This window comes from Lissotriton vulgaris, chromosome 4_1 (assembly GCF_964263255.1).
Source record: "Lissotriton vulgaris chromosome 4_1, aLisVul1.2, whole genome shotgun sequence".
Classification (NCBI taxonomy): Eukaryota; Metazoa; Chordata; class Amphibia; order Caudata; family Salamandridae; genus Lissotriton; species Lissotriton vulgaris.
Window position 1 is genome coordinate 351,807,361 of NC_141691.1, and position 22,477 is coordinate 351,829,837.

A 22,477-nucleotide genomic window follows, 5' to 3' on the forward strand; every position below is an offset into this window, starting at 1 on the left:
AAGATGGTTACAAGTGTCCCTGGGGCTTGGGCTGCAGCATGTTATGTTATGTTATGTACTGTCTCTTCTATAGCGCACGGCTACCCCAAAGGGTGTCCCGGCGCTTTGGCAAAGAGACCTGGAGCTGAAAACACAACACAGCAACTCACAGTGGTCCAAAGAATCATGCAGAAAAAAGCCAAGTCTTCAGCTCCCTTCTAAAAGAAAGGAGACTGTTGGCTTTCCGAAGGGTGACAGGGAGCTCGTTCCAGCGACGTGCTGCCAAATACCGGATGGACCGTCCTCCCATCCGGGCACGTCTAATAGGCGGCACAGCGGCCTTGGCCAACCCGGCCGACCTCAGAGTCCTCCTCGGCGCATAGAAAGCCTTACGCTTCCTGATGTAATTCGGGCCAACAGACTGAAGGGCCTTGAACGCCAGGGTAAGAATCTTAAATGTGATTCTTTTAGAGATGGGCAACCAATGCAGCCTATTGAGTAAATCAGATGCGTTTGCTCTGTGTGGAAGGCCAAAAATGGCTCTTGCCGCTGAGTTCTGCACTATTTGCAGCCTGGAAAGCAAGTATTTAGGCAGTCCTAAATATAGGGCATTGGCGTAATCGAGTCGCGATCCAATTAACGCCTGAACAATAATTATTTTGTACTGCAAAGATAACAGCGGGAGAAATTTCCTGAGTATCTTCAAAATACCGAAGCATTTCCCCGACAACCCAATGATCTGGGGTCTAAAAGAAAGGCCGTCATCGCACAACACACCAAGGTTCTTAGCTTGTGTCGACGCCTTCTCGGGAGGAAACATGTCCTGAGGCCACAAAGATTTCCAGCAGGGATCGGGTCCACACCCAAAGAAAAGCAGCTCAGACTTATCTGAGTTGCATTTCAGGCTCTGCCGTTGAAACCAAGCGAAGACCGCACTCAGGCAGTCTTTGATCCTGTCGCCATCAAAAGCCTCTCCCTTCCTGCAAGTGAACAGGAGCTGGGTGTCATCAGCATAGGATATGATCTGGGCACCAAAAGCCTCCGCTACCGCCGCCAGAGGGGCCATGTAGATATTAAAAAGGGTGGGGCTCAGAATAGACCCTTGAGGAACCCCCACCTCTAGCTGCGGCATTTCAGCGGAGAACGGGGGTGCCCAGATCACCTGTCGACGACCAGATAGAAAGTATTTAAACCAGTCCAACACCGTCCCACGAAACCCGATCTCCCATAGTCTTAAGAGGAGACCGTCATGCGGGACGGTGTCGAAGGCCGCCGACAGATCAAGCATGACTAAAATAGCCTTTTCCCCAAGATCGAGAGTTTCCCTGATAGCTTCGGTGACCTCAAGAAGGGCTGTCTCCGTGCTATAATTAGCACGGAAGCCAGATTGAGAATCATGGAGGATGTTGTTGCTCTCGATAAAGTTGGTGATCGAGAGCTGCACATGTTTCTCAATCACCTTCGCCAGAGCAGGAAGCAGGGAGATTGGCCTATAATTAGCATGCACAAGGGGATCTAAGGTAGGCTTTTTGAGTAACGGCAGAATCAGGGCGTGTTTCCATGCCAGAGGTACCGCTCCCGTACTCAGGGAGAGATTAAGCAAAGGGTTCAGCAAGCTGTTAACTGCCGAAGCTACCTTACCCAGGCACTTCGCTGGACAAGGATCCAAAGGTGAGCCAGACTGAAGCCGGGACAAAAGATCATAAGAGGTGGCACAAGACAATGGCAGAAAGACCGATAGTATGGGTCCTTTCTCTTCCACCAATGAAGGTAAGGAGATCGATTTACATACCGACACATTGAGATCCTCAATAGGAAAAGACTCCTGAATAGCCTTAATTTTGTGTACAAAAAGGTCTCCGAGTTGGCTAATCCAAGCTTCCGTATGAGAGTGAGAGGGTGAACAGGCAGCAGGGGAAGCAAACTCCTTTACTATTCTAAAGAGTTCCTTGCTCATATTATCCGCTTCATCGATTCTACGCTCAAGATATTTTTTTTTGCCTTCAGAAATGTGTTTGTGATAAAGCTTAATAGCATCACGATATTTTAATTTATCCTCAGACTCATATTTGCGCCGCCACACTCTTTCGGCCTTTTTACAATCTTGGCGCATTTTCCACAATGAAGGAGTGAACCAGGGGGCGGACACATGACTATGAGCTGATTTGGCAGACTTGGCTGGAGCTAACTAGCATCCAGTTATAAGCAGGGGTGGAGGCTCACCCCTGATTTCAATTCACTCATAATGTCTCCTCAAGACAATGAAGTGCTTCTAATGAGGCGACAAGTCTGTGCCTGAGGGAAAGGTGGCCCAGTATCATATGTGGTGCCACCAGCAAGCACAGGCTTTTTAACCAACTGCATTTTGTATGTTGGTATTTTGAGACTGTGCGGTGTTAAAGAGCAGCTACAAGTCCCAACATGCAAAGACCTGTTGACTAAAATGTCTGGACTGGCAAAAGGATCATACATTACAGTGGGGGATGAGATAAGGCAGGAACGCACTGATATAAGTGATAAAATGAAGTCATTTCACAATTACGCTTTCAATACTTGTTTGCTTGAAGACAGCCGCACACTAAACGTCTTCTTAATGCTGCATGAAAACAACTACACGACTAACATTCAGGGTTAAAGTACCCCAAGCTTGAGCCATTGTTTGAAGACTGGAGTCCATGTCACGAGGAAGGCTTGATATCAACAGTCATACAATGTTTGCCATGAGCTTTAAAATATGTGTAGGACTGAGAAACTGAACTCAAGATGACTCTATTGTTTGATGGACTGCCTTCTCCTACAGACTCACAGTCTTATTGTCTGTATACATGTCTGTATAAATGGGCTCTGTGGGTGATTAGCTGTGCCAACTACTGAATTTATTTTGAATGGCCATTATTTTTGGTCAGTTTTACGTGCTTTATTCCATTTGATTGGCACAACTAAAATTGACATTTGAAAATAGTATATCTTTGTTTTTTTTAAAAAGGCAAACAAAGTGCTGAGGTTTCATTTACACAGAAAACGGAGAACAAACACTTAAAGGATTAAAGGACTGAGACTCTTCTGGCATATCATTATTTTACACTAAGCACTGTTGGGCCAACTTATGTATTCACAGTGGGCCTTGTACAAGTGAACCTGTTGAGGAAACTGGCATGGTTGCAGAAGTGTAAATTATATTTGTTTCCCTCTGTTCTCCCTTGTTATTCACCACCATGTGTCCTTTTCATTTTCAGTAGCATTATCCTTAAGCAAAGGTCTTGTTGCCAAAAGGGTCATGAGACCCATTTGTTGTACTAACTTGAGATGCTACCTCACAGTTGATAAGCTTCTGCTTGATTTGACTGCCTCTGAGAATGTAATGTATCAATGTTCTCATTTACACTGGGATTTTCAAAAGATATAAAAGTTCTGAAGGTTTGTGCTTGGAATACATAGAGACACTTGCTCCATTGAGGTACCAGGTGATCCCTTCACTCCAGGTGAACCCCCTCCTAGAATCAGTGTTGATGTGAATAATGCACTCTGTGGTGCACAAGGGTGTTTTGACTAGTGAACAGCATGTGAATGGGACCTACTAGAAGATATATTGGGGTGCACACCACCTTCCATTTTATCTAAGCGATTTCGTTAGAAATAAGTGGCATGTTTGATTTATTTTCTACCTCCCCTTTTAGAATATGTGGTACTGTAGGATGTACTCTGCTCCAGTGTGAACTCCTCCCTCCATGGTGCTTCTGTGTGGCTTCCTAGAATAGATATCTCAAGTGAAGTTGCACTCCGTGGCATCCTCTTCAGCTAGGTTTTGAGAAAGCCACTGAGGGATGAGCACCTTGCTCTGTAGAGGTGTAGGTTTAATCTCTTAATGTTGACATTGCCCTGTCACAGGTTGGACCCTTCACTCCATGGTGCCAAGAGATGAGACTTGGGACGGGACTCCTGGAATAGGTATTGGGGTATAAACGTCTATCAGTAGTGCTCCTGGGTGAGTGCCTATCTTTGTGGTGCCCTAGGGTGACATAGCCCAGCGCTCTATGGAGTATCTGCAAGTCGTTCCAGAATGAGTGGCTTGACAAACACTATTTCAAGAGTGTTCCAAGGTGACTAATGGGATGCCAAGCCTACATGGAGCATCATACTGGTATCAGCGCAGAAACTGCTGTCCTTGTGATATCATTGCTCCTTCTTAGTATGGGCAATATTGTGCGCCATGCAACTCTTGCTGTCGTAGAACAGGCTTATTAAAATAAGTCACTGGGGAACACTGACCTGCACTGTGTTCCACAGTGATCACAGAGAGCCTGTCCCAATAAACACCATCTTCCTTGATGCAAAATAGGTTGAATTTGCCAGGTGAAGGTAGTGAACACACTACAGGCTAACTCATCATTGGCTCCACTTCTACAGGGACAGTTTCCGAATTGCTATTGTAACCTTCTTGGTTTCTCAAATTTGATTGACATTGCACCATTTGCCCACTTATTTTTACAAATATTGCCTGGGGACTCCCTCCCACCAGAACTGCCTTATGCTCGCCACAGGGCACTCATTCCAAACTTTTACACCCCCCCACTTTTAAATGTCACCAGCCACCACTGAAAGCAGCTCCTGTACAGAGCACTCTCAACACCAGTGACACTCTAAATCTGCTCACCTCAAATGTCAGCTTTTCTATCAAAGTTTTTAAGTATAGGATTAGCACAGTGCCATCCACGCCGAGATAGAAAGGAACAACGTCTTTTGCCAGCTCGGCATGGACAGCACTGTGCTAATCCTATCCTTTATGACTTTGATAGAAAAGCAGACATTTGTGGTGAGCCGATCTAGAATGTCGCTGGTGTTGAGTGCTCTACACAGGAGCTGCTTTCCACCTAAACTTGAGAACTACTCAGAGTTCTCTGCTTCTCTTTTGCATAATGTATGCATCACTCTGTGCCTGAAAGGGTATTGTTTTGACTTACACGGGGATGCATATTATGTCGACTCTTCACTTTGTAAAGGCACAGGGCCTCTAAGGATGGCACAATCAGTGCTGCAGCCCTTATAGGCCTTCCCTGGTCACAGTGCCCTGGGTACCTGTGGTACCATTTACTAGGGACTGGCCTGTGGCAAGACAGTGCCGTTTGGGTTTGGTATTCAATGCAGTTTTAGGGAAATAACATAGGCCTTGGGCAGGAGCCCAGCACAATCAGTCAAAGCACATCAGCAGTTCAGCAAAAAGTGGGGGAAACCATGCAGAAAGAGGGCCCTTTCTCACACATTGACACTTCAGACCTCTCAAAGTGCAGCTTGAGGAGGTTTACATGCAGTGCCCTCAAAGGGTTCCTAGGAGTCTGCAAGTCAACCAAATAGGTCACCTCACTCTTGCACTCCACCACCTCATATGGACCAGTCCACTTATCTTGGAGGAGTGCACAAGGCTCCACTGGTGCCATCACTCACACTTTCTGGCTAGGCTCAAATTCGACAAGAGTGGCATCCTGGTCATACCATCTTTTAATTTCTTCCTGGCTAGCTTCCAAGTTCACCTGAGTGAGTTTCCTGAAGCATTGAGTCTTGTTTCTGAAGGCCAGCACATAGCTGAACACATCTTGCTGTGTCGTACCAGGAGTTCTCTCCCAGCCCTCCTTCACCAGACACAAAGGTCCTCTCATAGGTTGACAATACAACAGTTTAAAGGGACTGAACCCTAAGGACTTCTGTGGTACTTCCCTGTATGCAAACAACAGGTATGGCAAAAATACGTCCCACATCCGTCTCATGGGCTCTGTAAGACTCTTTATCATGCCCTTCAGGGTTCGGTTAAATCTCTCAACCAGCCCATTCCCTAGAGGATGGTAAGGAGTGGTGAACTTGTATGCCACACCACAATCCTCCCACAAAGCTGTCATGTACTTCAAAATAAAGTTTATATCACGGTCAGAGACCACCTTGCTGGTGAACCCCACACAGAAAAAGATCCTCATCAATAAATAACCCACCACGGGGGCTGTGATTGTCCGGAGAGGGACAGCTTCCGGGTACCGGGTGGCATGGTCCACGAAGACCAAGATAAACTTGTTGCCTAAGGCTGTCTTGGGTTCCAGTGGCCCGAAAATGTCAATGCCCACCTGTGCCAAAGGGGTGCTCACCACAGGAAAGGGTTCGAGGGGGGCCTTGCACTTCCCGCCACATTTCCACTTGCCTGACCAGTTGGGCAAGACCTACAGTGTGTATTAACAGGCCTTTTTTTTATTTGGGGGCCAGTGAAAGTGGGTGACAAGCCTCTGAAAGGTCTTGTTGCACGTCATGAGCCAGACCCAGTAGGAAGGTCCTGAAGCACACGGGTACTACCAGTACACGGGCTGCACCAGGCTCAGTGACCCTAGGCTCACTATACAACGATCCATCTTCCCAGTAAATCAGATCTGATCTAGACTGATCACCTGCTGCCTGGTTTGCAGCCTGTTGCTGCAAACCAATAAGAGTAGGGCACTCCATCAGCCCTCTGCAGAACTCCTCCATGGAGGGAACCCCTTCCTGCTGCCAATGGGTCAGCTCTGCTAGGTCTCCCTGTTTGGCTACCTAACTCCCCTGCGGGCTCCAGAGTATCCCCCTCAGTGTCTGCTCCTTCCTGGACTGTGGGAACTTCTCGGCTGGTTTCCCACGCCCCCTGCCCTTCCTATTCCTGGCAGGCACCTGGGACACAGTTTCAGGGTCCAGGTCCCCTTGATTACCCTTACTGGCTGCCATTGACTGAGTGGTCACACAGACCAACTAAAGCAGGCTCAACATCTCCAAATGAGCCTGGCGTTCCATCTCCTTCCATGGGGAACTCTCCAGGTCATTACCAAGCAGACAGTCTACAGGCATGGGCGGAATGATAACAACCTTCAAGGAACATGAGACCCCCCACTCAAACAGAACTAGTGCCACCCAACACAGGTGCTCATTTGTCTGCTGCAACTACAGGGTAGGGGACATTGGAAAGAACCTGCCTTCAGACAACCATTGTGAGTAATAAAGGGGTAGGCCCTTAGAACTCAAGGACCTGGGTCCATATGTCAATACAAATAAGCGTTGGTCCGAGTTACAATGTGACTCATGTACAATATATAGTCTATATCATGTTGTATCATATTGAACAGACACTCACCACATAACCATTTGCCATGAATAAACTCACATTTATACAAATAAATCAAGAGGAGAAAGATTGCTATGCATTTATTTCTGCATAGTCAGTTTTGACGCAATAGTATCGTTTGCGTGCATTAATCAGCTTAGTTATATCAAATATTTTGAAACAAACAGAAGTGCTTGAATGCAATTGTTAAATCATTACATTGCAGAGTGCTCTCAATGGGAAGGGAAAGTGTGGAGGTTGTGAGGGACCGGGTAAATGTGGTGTGACTTTTTTTAAGGCGTTTTTTGATTTTAACGTGATGTTTCAAAAAAGTCACACCACCTTTACCCGGTCCCTCACAACCTCCGCCTTTAAGGCGTTTTTTGATTTTAACGTGATGTTTCAAAAAAGTCACACCACCTTTACCCGGTCCCTCACAACCTCCACACTTTCCCTTCCCTTCCCATTGAGAGCACTCTGCAATGTAATGATTTAACAATTGCATTCAAGCTCTTCTGTTTGTTTCGAAATATTTGATATAACTAAGCTGATTAATGTACGCAAACAATACTATTGCGTCAATACTGACTATGCAGAAATAAATGCATAGCAATCTTTCTCCTCTTGATTTATTTGTATAAATGTGAGTTTATTCATGGCAAATGGTTATGTGGTGAGTGTCAGTTCAATATGATACAATATGATACAGACTATATATTGTACATGAGTCACATTGTAACTCGGACCAATGTTCAGACACCCATTGACACCTGAAAGATGTCACACTGGCTCCTGTGTCTCTTAGAGTCTCCACCCTCCTCCCATTGATAGTCACCCATTGCCTGTATTTCTTAGTGTTCTCAGGCAGATAGGATCCCTGGACCATCTCTCTGTCTTCTAATGAGACAAGGGTCATTCACTGGGAAGCAATTCTTCCCACAGCGCTACACTCACTAACCCCAGTGACGGTGCACCAGTGTGTACTGGTGGCCTGTTGGGGCACTTGGGATCTCTTGGGATCTCTTGCGAGAATGTCGTGCCTGCCCTTAGTGGGCCAGGTCACTTTAGGCTTGGGGCCTGGGATTCCTTACCTGGGAACTGTTTTGGGGCCCTTTAGAGAACTCCTATTGGTTACCCTCGTCCTCTCACTCTTCTACTGGAGACCCTGCCAACTCTTGGCTGGGTTACCCACAACCCCCTTGTAGATCCTGGTGCTAGTCCAGCAGTCCGCCTCCTTAGCAAGCTCCCTGGGGTCCGTTAGTTTACTATCCAAAATATGCTGGTGCAGCTCTGGAACACACAGACTACTCAAGTGCTCCTAACCAATCAAGTTGTACAACGCCTGGTAATGAGTTTCCTTGCTGCTCTTTATCCAACCATCCAATACACGGTTATACATGTTCACACATTCAACCCAAGTATGAGAATCAAGCTTCCTAAAGTTCCCGAACTTCTCTCTGTACAGCTCTGGTGTGAGCCCATATCTGAGGCATAAAGCCTCTTTCATGTGGGGATAGGTCAGTATACCCACCTGCTCCAAAAGTGACAGGTAGTCCTTCCCAGTTGCCTCAAAGTGTTTCCACAGGCCCCCCCAAACGCCTCTCAGGAACCTCATTCATTCCTAAGACTGCCTTATACGCCGTAAACCAAGCTTGAATATCTCACTCCTCTGGTAGTTCTGCACTAGGTCCTTGGGTATGAAAACCATACCCCCATGCACTGGCTGTACATTGCCACCATTTGAACTGGTCTCTGCTTGCTTAGTCCTAATGTCCAGTTCTCTCATACTAAATCCATGAGCCAAATGCAACTTCAAAAAAGTCAGGGGAAACCACAGCAAGAATGCCAGGTCTAACACCCATGGAGAGCAGGGTAAATTGTTGCTTTGTGTTACTTTTAGACTGCTTTCCAGCATGCAACATGTTTTGCGCGGGAGAGTAAATCTAAACTAAACATTGTGTACAGGTTTGCATTCCTTTTGTGGTGCAAACGCAGTGCAAAATATTAGTATCACCCCCAATGAGTCGGTTCTACTGAGTTAAAAAAAATGTTCATGCATTGTCAAAGCATCGTACTCTCTGTATGCATACACATTTTGTTTCACTTGCTTAACTTGTGGATAGGTGTAAATAATCACCAATTGTGGATTACAGCCATAGTCGTCCTGACTCTCACAGCCTGATATGGCAAGGGTTGTCTATGTCTTGGGTGTCTGATCCTTGTACCCATTGACATAGGTCTTTAGCTTATATTGGGCAACATTCGGAAGCGTGAAATGATTTATGTAAATTACCTGTCTCATCCATTCCTAGTGTGTGCATTTGCTATTGTAAATAGCTCGCCTTCTAGCTTCAAAAATACATTTTAATTAACTTATGAAAGAAAGCTCGATTTAAAAGCCTGCAGTGCAAGTGTGTATGTGCCAAGTTAGGTCAGTACAACATGTTCTGCAGAACCGGTTCTTCCCGCTCATTATGACAGTGTAAAGGAAGAACTGCGGATTGCTTCTCCTGTAACAGTAAAACAGCACAGGTTTCTGATACCACCCTGGCAAATCAATACACATGTATCCAGCACCCCCTTTTGGAAGTAAAAATCAAAGTTGAATTTGAGCAATTTTTCGGTGGCATTCATAGACATAGTTCAGGTTGGTCCTAGAGGGCTGGGTTCAACTTTACAGAGAAAAGGGGGCACGTGGAGCTATTCGTTTTTGGTTAGAGAAAACGTGCAAGAATGTTTACATAGTTCTTGAGGTACGATCATATGTAGCGGGGGAGAGTCAAAGTTTAGGGATTATGGGGCGGGCCTAGCTTGACGATTGGACCAATGATAGATCAGTAGCAGCAGGGCTTTAAGTGGGCCGGGTTTCACTGGTGCTGAGCACCAGCAGTTTATTAAGGGAGTCCTCGAAATGGGTCTCTATCGGGCTCTGTTTTGTGCCCTGGCACAGTCGATCCTGTTCTTTCTGACTGAAGTGACAGCAGGCACATTGATGTGGGAGTGCTCACACTGCTCACTTCTCCTTATTGGAGATGTTACGGCACAACGTCATGCCAGGTGAGCGTTGTAGGGGAAGGGAAATCCTTTAAAGAGATTCATTTTCTCTCTAGAATTCCCTTCTCTTGTTAAAACTCAGGAGCAACAACACTGTCATGGTGTCACCAGCGCTTTAAGTGGAAGCTTTTTCAATAATATATACAAACCATAGTTGCTGATTATTTATCTTATGCAGCTAACAACGTTTGACAAAGCCAATAGTCCTGACTTGTTTTAGGTATTATGTTACTTGATGTATCATATATCTAGATGCAATGACCAAAACAGCTAAATTCAAGTTTTATTTTTAATTTTATTTTAAAAGTTTTATATAGCGCTGGCTAGACCAAGAGGTATCAGATTATTTTACATAAAAAGATAATATAGAGCAAACATGGCACACAAGTGGAGAAAGATAATGGAACAACATGTGAAATATACAAATCAAAATAGAAAAACAGGTGCAAGAGCTATGCACCTCAAGTAATTAGGTAGATGATGTTCGGGAATTGTATAATTATTACTGGACAAATATAACATGGTGATCGGAGATCAGGTGCAGGTCACAGGTTAAGACCCCCAAAAATAATTGGGACAAACATGGCATACAAGTAGATAAAAGAAAATGAAAATAACATGCGAGTATACAAGTCAAATAGATAAAGAGGTGCAAGAGCTATACACTTCCAATAATTAGGTAGATGATGTTCAGAAAATGGACAAATATTACTGAACTAATATAACAAGATGATTGAAGATCAAGTGTAGGTCACTGGTTCGGATCCACAATAATAATTGAGGAGTTGGATTTTGAGGTCTTTTTTAAAGCTGAAATAGGAGAGGTTACACCGCAGGTTTTTGGGAGGGCATTCCAGATGGTAGGGGCATTACCAGAGAAGGAGCATGATTGTGTAGATTTCTTTTGATAAAGTGGTGGGATTGAGAGGTGGGTGTTGGTGCTTCTCAGAGGTCGTTTGGTGCCCTCAATGAGGTTTTTCTTGGAGAGGTACTGCGGTGTGTTTTGGTGGAGGAGCTTATGATTAATGCAGGCAGTTTTGTAGGCAAATCAGCCTTCAATAGGGAGCCATTTGAGAGATTTGAGAGCCAGGGATATATGATCGAAGCGTTTGAAGTCTGTGATGAGCCTGGCTGCAAGGTTGAGCACAGCTTTGATTGGAGCAAGGTGGACCTTGGGGATTCCGTTGAGAATAGCGTTACCATAATCAATAAGAGAAAGGACAAGTGACTGAAGTACAAGTTTAAAGTCATTGGTAGGTATAAAGGGTTTGATTTTCTTGAGGTGACGGAGAGTGAAGAGGGCTCCTTTAGCATGGTTTTTCATGTGGACGTTAAGGGTTAGGGTATTGTCTATAGAGAAACCAAGAGATTTGACAGAGTTGGACAGGGTGAGTGAGCAGTTGAGTGCGTTAAGGTCAGAGGTCCAGGATTGAATGGGGAGAGGGTTATTTTTAGGGAAGAAGAGAATGATTTCTGTTTTGTTAGGGTTAGGTTTGATGTGATTGTAATGGAACCAGGTTTGGATCTTGGTGAGGGTGTTGTTCAGGTATAAGATGTCAGCGTGAGTTTTAATCTTGTAATACTTTTGGGCGTCATCGGCTTAGAGGTGGTAGTTGATGTCTGCTTGTTTAAGAATGAGGGTGAGGGGTTCCATAAAGAAGTTAAACAGGGACGGAGAGAGAATAGATCCTTGGGGGACTCCAAGGGAGACAAAAAGACAGTTTTGAATTTTGATTTGCTGAGTTTGGTGTTGTAGGTAGGAGACAAACCATTTGTAGGCAGTACCATTAAGGCCGAAATGGGTCCTAAGCACATTAAGTAGGTCTGAATGGTTGACTGTATCAAACACTGTGCTGCTTTCCAACTTTGGCTGTAAAGGAAGGATTGATCAAGTCAGGTGGCACACTATGATAAGCACAGGTTTTTTGCTTAGGTGTTTTTAAGCCACGCCCTTAATTACATTGACCACGCCCCTTTAAGAGACCCTCCAGTTTTTTCATCCCACTTAAAGCCCTGCAAAGCAGGACTGCATTTTGGATGTTCTAGTAAGTGAAACGATGCAAAAGTTATTTGCCCCTTATTTTAGGAGGTAATGCTGGATCAGGTGAAGACTGATACCACAAGTGTGGCATTTACTTTGCTTAATATTACATCCCAATTCCAAAGAATGAGAGCTTTTATTTTCATATATAAACATAAGGATAATTTATGATTGTTCAATCAAGCCTTGTATTGTTCATCTGAGTGGCTTGTTGGTTTAGAGGTCTCAGTCCTACAAAAAATATGTATTCATTGACATAGATGCGTCATTTTCTTTGAGCCAATGACAAGTATCCTTACACCACCATGGATGCTTCTGTTGGCACAAAAGTAATGCATTGCTGGAGTTGCTCAAGAAAGTAATGCAACTCAAGCAATGTGCCACAACAGATAGGTGAGTCTCATACAAAAAGCCATGTGTCATTACCTACGCCTGGTCTGAGGAGGCGTAGCGTGATGCAGTGAAATGTTGTACATTTCACTGCATCAGTTCTAAATGGCTTTTTGGGAACGCCTAGTCTGCATACATTATACCTAGCACAGACATTTACAATGTGACACACCTCCCTTGATCCATCACATTGTAAATTGGCTACATTGTTTGCGCTGCCGTTGCGTCAAAAAAGTGACACAATGGCGGCGCAAGGTGCTTGTAAAACTGCTCCTCCGTGTTTAGAGCTTAGTATATTTAATAGCACCTAACTGGCCAGGTCATGGCCACCCAATTCTAATTTTCCTGATATTTTATCGATCACTATTCAAGGCTCCAGGTGGTTATTTGTAAGAACAAAAGGAGTATTATTGTGGTTACTTATACATGCATCACAACCTTGTTTGCGCCAAAAAAAGGCATTATAATTTGCTGCATGCTCATCAAATTCAACATACTAGTATATTCTGCATGAGTGATGAACACACTAATTTGATTATGCTCCTGCCACACACACACACATCATTAGAGATGGTGTACCTGAAAGTCTGCCCCCACTCTCCTTTTGTTTTTAACCTTGTGTAAACCAATCAAGATAGTTACAACTCCCTGACCTGAAGATGTATAAAGCTTCCAAAAACATGTAGTCTTTACAAGACAGGAAAGAAATTTGGGATTAATCTTTCCTAATAAGAGAGCCCTTAAAGTCCTTTTGTGTTTAATGAAGGTCCTAAACCTGCCAGCAGCAGCACTGTTTCTTTTGAAGTCTTTTGATTAGTCAGAGTCTGTGCCTGGATTTTATTTTTACATATGTTGCTAAAAGAGTCCAGTCCCTTAAACTAGGGGCCCCAATGTAGATTTCAGTGGATGGGTTACTGGATCACAACAGTGACAGATATCCCATCCGCCGAAATATAAATCCCATAAAATATAATGGATTTATATATTGGCGGATTGGATATCCGACAAAACTGTGACGTTGTAACCCGTCTGCAGAGATCTAAATCAGGCCCTGAGCATCTGTGGTGGTAGCAAGGGCCAGATTGGGAACCAAAACCGGCCCTGACATACTGCTCGGCTGGCCCCCCTGGGGGGCAGGGGTGTGTGCTGCCGAGCTGTTTGCTAGGGCCGGTTTTGGTAGATTTTGTTACGGGGCGATATTGCCGCCCCCGGTAACAAAACCAGCCCCCAGGGGCCCAAAACCAGCCCTAACCTGGCGGCCCACCAGGGAAATTCCCTGTGCACACTACTGCCAGTCCGGCCCTGGAGGTAGCAATCAGTGCAAACTGAGGGCCAGATTTACTAACATTTGACGCATTCAAACACAAAAAGACAACTTGCTGAGTTTCACTGAGAGAGAAGTAATGCCCATATTTACTAAGAAATAGCACATTCCTGCTTTCTCTCAGTGGTGGTGCACTGTGGACAACCTTGCGCCAACGCAGTCACTCTTGAGCCATGGTGGTAGGGTGCTCGTGTTTAAAGGAGGGTTATTTTTTGTGTGCAGGAAGGCCAGTATGTTATTGCCCCATGGTGAAGGGTTATTTGTGATGTTATGATCCCTTTTGAGTAAGAAGAATTTATACATTCCAAATTAACACTTTTAGTCATAACCTACGTTGTGTTTCCAATATCATTTGTCTGCTTTATGCTTTTGCAGGTGGTTTACTTCACAGCTATCTTCCCGTATGTTGTTTTAATAATACTCCTAGGGCGTGGGGCTAGTCTGGAAGGCGCTGTGGACGGAATCGATTTTTTCATTGGAACTAAGTCGGACATATCGAAACTGAGTAACGCAGAGGTAAGTTCCTATAAAATCAATCTACCTTTTTCATGTATTAGTTTCAGCTGCTGCTTTGTTTTATTTAAGCACATTTACAGTACTTGGTAATATCAGTGAAAGAAAAGTATGCTAAATATATTTTATTGACAGCTGTTAACTTCAACATTTACCTGCATCTTGTATTTCCTTGCTTTCAAACTTACTGTGTAGCACATGTCTCAGACAAAAATATAGACTGTAGCATTTGTATAATAGTAGCTGTTCTTTTCCTCTTCAGGACTGAAACTTTACAAATAATAATCTAAACCAATTTTCAATTTAGGGTTGGAAAGATGCTGCCACTCAAATCTTCTACTCTCTCTCAACGGCTTGGGGAGGTCTTATGGCTCTCTCATCCTACAATAAATTCAACAACAATTGCTATATAGATTCCCTTGTGGTCTGCTTCATTAACCTTCTGACCAGTTTATTAGCTGGATTCGTGATCTTTTCTATCCTGGGACACATGGCTTTTGTATCAGGGAAATCTGTAGAGACCGTGGCAAAAGAAGGTACGTTATGCTTACTAGTGTCAGTTTATTAAACGCATTACATCTAAGATAAACCCTGGCATAATCTGTGTAAATACTGCAGAAAGTGTTCTGAAGATTGTCAGGAACAGGTCAGATATGGTAACTATGTTGTTTCCTCTAGATGAATCGTTCTCCTGTTTAATTATTTGGTTACATGGTCTATTGTAATAACTTAATGCCACATGTATTGCACATTGAAAAAATATTTATGTTCTTTCCTAAAATGTTTATATAAATTGTTAATAATACCTTAATGGACATTGTGTTTTTTTTCATAACATATCCTTAAGTCATACTTTGGTCTACGGGTGCCCCTGTTGTTTTTTACGAGTACTGGTAATTTCTGCATATTATTTTCAGAGCATCTTTTATGATTGTTTTTTTGTTATCTAGATTGTTTCCCCAACGTGCAGATGTGCACACACACAATTCAGACAATAAAGGTCGAAAGGACTTTCATGAGTTTGCAGGTCATCAAAGTATTATTTCTTTATCTATTTATGTCTTTATTTTAACAGGTAGGGTTTCAACAAGAAATACTTCCCATAACAACATAAGCACTGTACAAAATGCCATTGGGGTGTGGGTGGTATATATAGATACATGTCTGTGCTTGATACATGTCGTATGCCGGATCAGGGACAATACAACCCAGGTGAATATTGACAAGATAAATGCTCTGCAGGTTAGCATTGAAACATACCTCTTTCTTGCGTCAAGCCTCCACTGAACTTAAATTCAGAAAGCTTTTAAAAACATGGATCTATTCCCTGCCTAACGCCGAATGCATGGGATTCATATGATGTGCTTCTCAGACAGGTAGTCTCTTTTTTCATCTACTACCTGCAGTTTCTGGAATCCAAGCGCCAAGATACTCCGTGGAGTGGTAGCGCGCTATATAAGTACCCTCTCACTTTACTTCACTTCACATCCTGGGGTGGTAGGAGTGTGTAGTAGAGGGGTCATCTTCAAGGATAAGTGGAGATGTTTTATACACAGAAAGGGAGCAAGTATAGCACAATTTGACAGGAAGTTATTGCCAGAGGCATGGACGACGAGCTAAGTGGAATCGTAAAGCAGCAACAGGTTTTTTGGGGAGAGGAAATGTTGGTTAAACAAGAAAAGGCTGCAGGAAAACATATATATTGTAAACATGTGAAATGCTTAGTTAGATGAATTATAGTTAACAGCATTAAGGACGAGAATTTGCTGTTTGTAAGTTTCCCTGTATTTATGGCTGACCAATTATTTTGGGGATGGTAGTAGGGTATGGGCGGGTGTAGAAAGTTGGGATCTGAATACATGGTTGCCCCCACTTTTTTCCTGGTCTTTTGATGGTTTTTGACTCAGTTTGGCTGGGATCCTGCTATCCAGGGCCCCAGCCTATCTGCTTTCCTCTCTAAAACGACTCCAAGTACTTTAAGTATACTCCAGTTGGTTACTGGGGTACCCTTATGAGTCCCTAGTATATGGTACCTTAGGTACCTAGGGCATAGGTACCCCGGAGCCCTACCAGGGGCTTCTAGCATGTATTGTGCCACCCCTGGGAAGCCTTCCAAAATGACAACACAGGACTGCTACCGCAGCCTGGGTAAGGTGGTGCATACACTCATAACTTAGATATAGGTTACATATATCTACCTTAAAACACAACAGGCATGAACCTATCAGTCACCCCTATGGCAGTCCTTAACAATCCTGAAGGCAGGGTGCTGTTTTTTGTGTGAGAGGGTGCCCATGCATGAGCAGGGCCCGTCTGTAGTCTTTGGAACCTATTCTCTGGGGCTGTTCTGTGATGCTGCCAGACCATATACTTTTAAGTGCATTATAAACTTGCGGTAAATGCTAACTTTCGAATGGCTACACAGAAACATGTAGTGTTTGGTGTCAAACACTTTGAAATCCTACCCCGCCTGCCAGTCCTGGCGGCCGGGGTAGAATTCCACCCTTCTAGAGGGAGAGACATGTACACACCAGTATACCTGGTACCAGTTTAAAACAGCCCTGGCATTGAAAAATTGATGCTGCAGCCACAGACACGAGTCCGGCCTCCTGCTGCTGACCGAAACTCTGGCAGGGGAGGCCTGGGCAATAGGTTTCCTATCACAGGGAGGAGTAACCCCCTCCCAGATAGGCTTTAGTGTATTGGGGCTGGGTGGGTGCACTATGAGAGTGCTTTGAAGTCTGCACCGGGGGCACATTTGGTGTCCTTGTGCATAGTCCAAGTCCAAACCGGTTGCAGGGGCTACCAGCCCCTGCTCTGGTGCAAAACTGGACAAAGGAAATGGGTATAGCCACCTCTCTTTCCGAACCCTCCCATAGGAGGGTCTCCAGAATTAGTGCAAGCCCTTCCTTAGGTATAAATAAGGAACCCCTGGCAACAGGACTTTAGATATCCCTGGATGAAACTCTGCAACTGAATCCTGGAAATTTGATGCTCTACTCAAGACTAGAGGACTGAAGAATATCACTTGGGGTCGAGGAGTGACTCCCCTGATTGGCAGGCACCAACAAAGCATTTGCTGGTCTGTATCTTTGAAGCTCCCGATAGACTCTGTAGTAACTGCAGCCCAGTAAGAGAATTTCCAGACTTCGTAGAGGCGGACCTGAGTGCCCAGCAAAGCTGAGACCCACAGCTCTCACGAGTGATGTGGAACCTGAAATACTGGACACCGTGCACATTTGCAAATGCATCAGATTCTTGACATTTTGTGAAGCTGTTCTTTGGCTTACTTATAGCCCAAGTCCTGAGCACCTTTTGCTCTGAGGATTGTGGGTCTACACTCCACAAGTGTTCCGTGAGCCCGATTTTTGCATTTGCACTTGAGGCCCCTTTGCGATCCCTGGTCCATCAACTGCTGGGTCCCTACGAAGGGAACTCTGATTTTCCTTGGGCTTCCCTAATTGCTCCAGATTTGCCCTGACTCTCCACTGTGTGGTGAGTCCCTCGGACATTGCTGGTCCACACCGAAGCATTTCTTTACTTTCTGCGTGGGTTGCTGTTGCCAAGGCTTGTTGGATCGAATCTGGGCACTGACACCGCAGTGCTCGATATCCTTTGTGGGACAGCTCAAATCCAGTGCCTGGTTGTCATCGACGCCTCCTGGTCCTCGTGGCTAAAGAGTCAAGCTTCACCTCCTTCACCTGAAATCACCTGTCATCTGTCGGCATTCGACTATTGTGCCCCTAGCCACTGACTAGTGACCCAGACTCTGTCCCCTCTGCTTTCAGGTTCTTCTCATCTTCGATCCAGGCTTGGGTCACCCCGGATACTTTCCACTTTGACGGCACCAGCACTTTGCAGTAGATTGGCATTGAAATCAATGACGATTCCCGACATCAAAAGACACCTATGCACCCGGCTTCCCTGGGTGAGGTAACTCAAGTACTCCGGTGCTCCTGTGGGTGTTGGCCCCAGAACCCCTTAAGTGTAAAGGGGTTTGCTCAAAGTTCTCTCCTAAGTGTCCCTTTTCTTTAAATTTCCAACCGCCACTTTCCCCATGGAAGTTAACAGCGACTTGCGGCTGTGTTCAGACACTGCACGCATCCCCCGTGGGTCCCCTGTGTCACTACCTTGGGTGGTTTCTTGTGGTTCCAGAACGTCTACAGGCTCTAGGCCTTGTGTCTAGTTAAGTTGTGGTTCTTATACCACTTTCTTGATATATGGTTTGGTACGCCCCTAGGGCACAACATATATTGTGCTAATTTACTGTGTGCTATTAAGTGTAACTTATGTGCTTTGACCGCTAGCCTCATAAAGAGGCTAGTGGGGTGTGTTTAGAAAAAATGCATATATTTTATATATATGTACCTGGTGTGATTCTCCTTTCATTTGTTCATTCATGAGATTATAGACGGGTAAAACAACTGTTTTGCATTCCTTCAAGACTTAACCTGAAGGCTGCTCTCCATAGCTACCACTAGGATAGCTTTCAATAAAGGTTGTCTTTAACCTATCACCTCTAAGGGGCTGTTTGGACTAGTGCAAGGTGCCCACTATAACTAGTGGACAGCATATGACAGGCTAACTTCTCACAGGGTGTGCTTAGGGTGGTTATAGGGAGTTCTTGTTGTAAGGTATAGAAGGTTGTCCATTGACAGGAACACGTTTGTTAAGGGCAACCAGCTGGTTGTTGTAGTAGCCCAGTTTTCCCAAGTCAAGCCTGTAAAGTATTGTTTTGCTCATACTGAAGTGGATGTCGAGCATGGAGTACTTCATATCTGTCACTGCAGCAGTGGAGGAAAGGAAGGATTCCGGGGATGCATTTGGTGTGAAATGAGCACCAAAGTTTCTAGCTGAGAGAGTCACAGAGGGAACTGAAAAATAATTCACAAAATGTATGGGTTCTTCTAGTTTGGCATGGACATAGATAATTTTTGACTTGGAAGACTATAGTATGAGAAAATGGTTCTAAAAGTGTTAAAGAACCAATGATAGTGGCCTAGCCCCTTCTGGCGACTAGGACTCTAACACGAACCAACGTTGAAACATTATATGCATTTCACAAAGATTTAATGCAAAATTTCACAAGTATGATCAACCTTGTAATTGTAATAATTTTCTGATCATAGCATCTGATCAGTTACAAAGTATGTACACAAAAAATGTTGGTTTCAAATTAACAAAATGGTTTAAAACAATATTTTTAAAAGCCAATGCATTTCGGGACACTGCGTCCCTTCGTCAGGGGAGGTTTCTGTGGAAAAGAGAGAAAAGGAAACATGTTGAAGAGGTGCATGGGGAGGTCGGTAAAGATTGTTAGTAGGAACACAAAATGTGAAATATCTCCAACAACCGAGCTACCTACACCAAAGTGCAACAAGCGGGTGAACGCGCGTTCTGATACAGTAACTGAATTATTGTTACCAAACACTGCCACAAGCGGCAAAAATAAGGAAATCATGGGGGATACTTAAAACAATGTGATTTCTAATAATTGTGTGAGTAAAAAATCAAACATGATTCCACCAATAGCACGCACCTGCTGAGTGTAATGTCTTTCAGTAGGGTGATATTTAAATTGTTGCGGTGAATCGTGAACAAATGAGGGATTGCAGTTGTGTCAAACTGAAATTGAAGATAAAAAACTACTAAATCACGTCATCTTTCCAAACAGCCCACCTAATACTGCGTGTTCGGGTAAATACTGACCTCTAGTGCCAACGAGACGGTGTAGATGTGTATTCAATGCTTTACATAAATAGAACGCCTCCAAGTCACGCAAAACCTGCAAATTATTGAAAAGTATCCAAATCTCTGAACCATGCGGGTGCATGAAAGTTTCAAGTATTTCATTACTGAACATGATTCTCACCTGCCCGCAGGCTTCTGAATGGCCGTCTACACACTCCTGGAAAATCTTTCCTAGCACACTCCGTAGTACGAAGTCAGCCTGCCCAAATGAAGGGGAAAGTTGTAACGTAGTTAAACCAGTGGGCCATGCCCGACTCCCCGATAAACTGTCAATCATTCCGCTCACCTATTTCGAATGATTCTCCGTGCCTCTAACTTGCTCCAACATCCGCCGTATCCGTCAATATCTGAAAGGCTCGCTCCTCAGCATATCCGCCCTTACGTGATGACAAGCTCAGTGGTGGGTAAACATAGACGACAGACAAGAGCCAGCGTTAAACTTTATCGACCACGAACATAATTACAAGTTGTCACTCCAGGTCAATGATCCGAAACAAAGTACGAATACAGCGCGAGTGGAAATTAGAAGATAGGTGAACCAGTATAACACACAAAGGAAAAATCATGCTGTGTTAGATGATAGTATGAAAAAATCAGGGTATATGTAGTATAGATAACACTTCCTTACTCAACACATATTAAACATTCACGTTGAATGCAACATTGCTAAAAACAAAAATTTACTGCATAAATCCCACAATAAAAAGTGCCCCATTTCTGAGTGTGTGTATCTGTGCGTGGAAGTGGTATGTTTCTAAGAACGCTGAAGAGGGTCCCGAGTTGTATAGGAGTTTTGTATGTTGGATGATTACAGGAAACACAACATTTCCAATTGATCATTAAGTCCCTGACTTTTTCTTTTTCTTTGTCCTCTCCTTGTTTTTTTTCTAGGAGTTTGGTAAATAGTTGGTCCGGTGGCCGGACGGGATCCAGGCCCCCTTCTAAAAAAGACACGGAAGGAAAAAGAAAAAGACAAAGGCAAGAAAGGAGCCAGACAAGAGTCTCATAATCAATATTTCAAAAAAAGAAACTCACAAAATTTGAGGAAAAGGTATTGAACAAAGGCACATCGTTTGTTAGTATATACAATACCACGGAATTGGAGACTGAAGTGGCCTTTTTTAAATTCATGAGGATCCTAAGATTAAGGAATTTCTTCACTAACATATGTCCCAAAGAAACTAGCCAAGAGAAAACAACACACATGTTCAAACCCAAGAGTACATTTGTGGCACATGTTTCCCACAAAACCCTGGACACTTTTGAGATACTGCTAAAAAAAGACCTAAAGAAAAATTTGATTATTCAAGAAAGTTCAAAAACTTAAGTCGAGCAGAACACAGTGCACTAAATGCGCTGGCAAAAAATCCACACATAATCTTCCAAAAGCCGGACAAAGAAGGAGGGCTTGTCCTGATGGACACAGACTACTACGAGAGTAACGTCAGGGAACACGTTTTCAATAAAAGAATATACGGAACCATTAACGGTGATCCGACTATGGAAATTGCAGAAAACCTAGGGAAAATACTGGACCTAGCAGAAGAATTGAATTGGATTGACTCAACAACCTAAAAATTTAGCATGAACCTATTCCCAAGGAGACAAAATATACACCTATTACCAAAAATTCACAAGGATCCCACAGATCCTCCCTTTAGACCGATTGTATCCTGATGTGAAGTTCTTTTTGAACATACTGGGCAATTCATAGATGCCTACTTACAACCGTTCATCCAACATTGGATTACTTATGTTGAAGACACCACAGATTTTTCATGAAGTCTGAATCGTATTCAGGAAGATGTTTCAGAGGACTGGGTGCTTTGCACCATAGACTTGGTCGCGCTATATACCGCTATTTCTCATGCTAGTGGACTTGATGCCGTAGAATGGGTATTGCTTAGACAAGAGAACCCTGATGTACCAAAATGTTTCATTACACAGCTATTGGAGTTCTGTTTACAGAACAGCTATTTCACATGGAATGACAAGTTCTTCATACAGCTTAACGGAACCTCCATGGGTTTGCCAGGGGCACCAGCATACGCGAACACGCTTATGGCGAAATTTGAGAATGATTTTATATTGACTGACAGGACTTGGCACAATGCCATGGTCTTTTTTCGCAGTACATTTATGACATTTTCCTCATTTGGAAAAAAATCAGTCTTCTTTGGTTAACAGCATACACACTTTGAACCTCGTGAACTCCAGAATTCAATTCCCACATAATATCAACAAAAAGTCACTGTCCTTTTTGGATGTTTGGATACAATTAGAGGCAGGCAAAATAAACACACGAATTTTCACGAAACCT

General features: G+C 43.9%; 1 protein-coding gene across 2 annotated transcripts in view; it reads left to right on the top strand.

Annotated features, from left to right (window-relative positions):
- The window catches only part of LOC147718740 (sodium- and chloride-dependent neutral and basic amino acid transporter B(0+)-like), a 425,103-nt gene that overhangs the window by 216,077 nt on the left and 186,549 nt on the right, over positions 1-22,477 (top strand). For both annotated transcript variants that reach the window (XM_086918726.1, XM_086918727.1), the window contains 2 exons: positions 14,269-14,409; positions 14,714-14,942. In XM_086918726.1, coding sequence (XP_086774852.1) covers positions 14,269-14,409; positions 14,714-14,942 — 370 coding nt within the window. The remainder of the gene's footprint in view (positions 1-14,268; positions 14,410-14,713; positions 14,943-22,477) is intronic.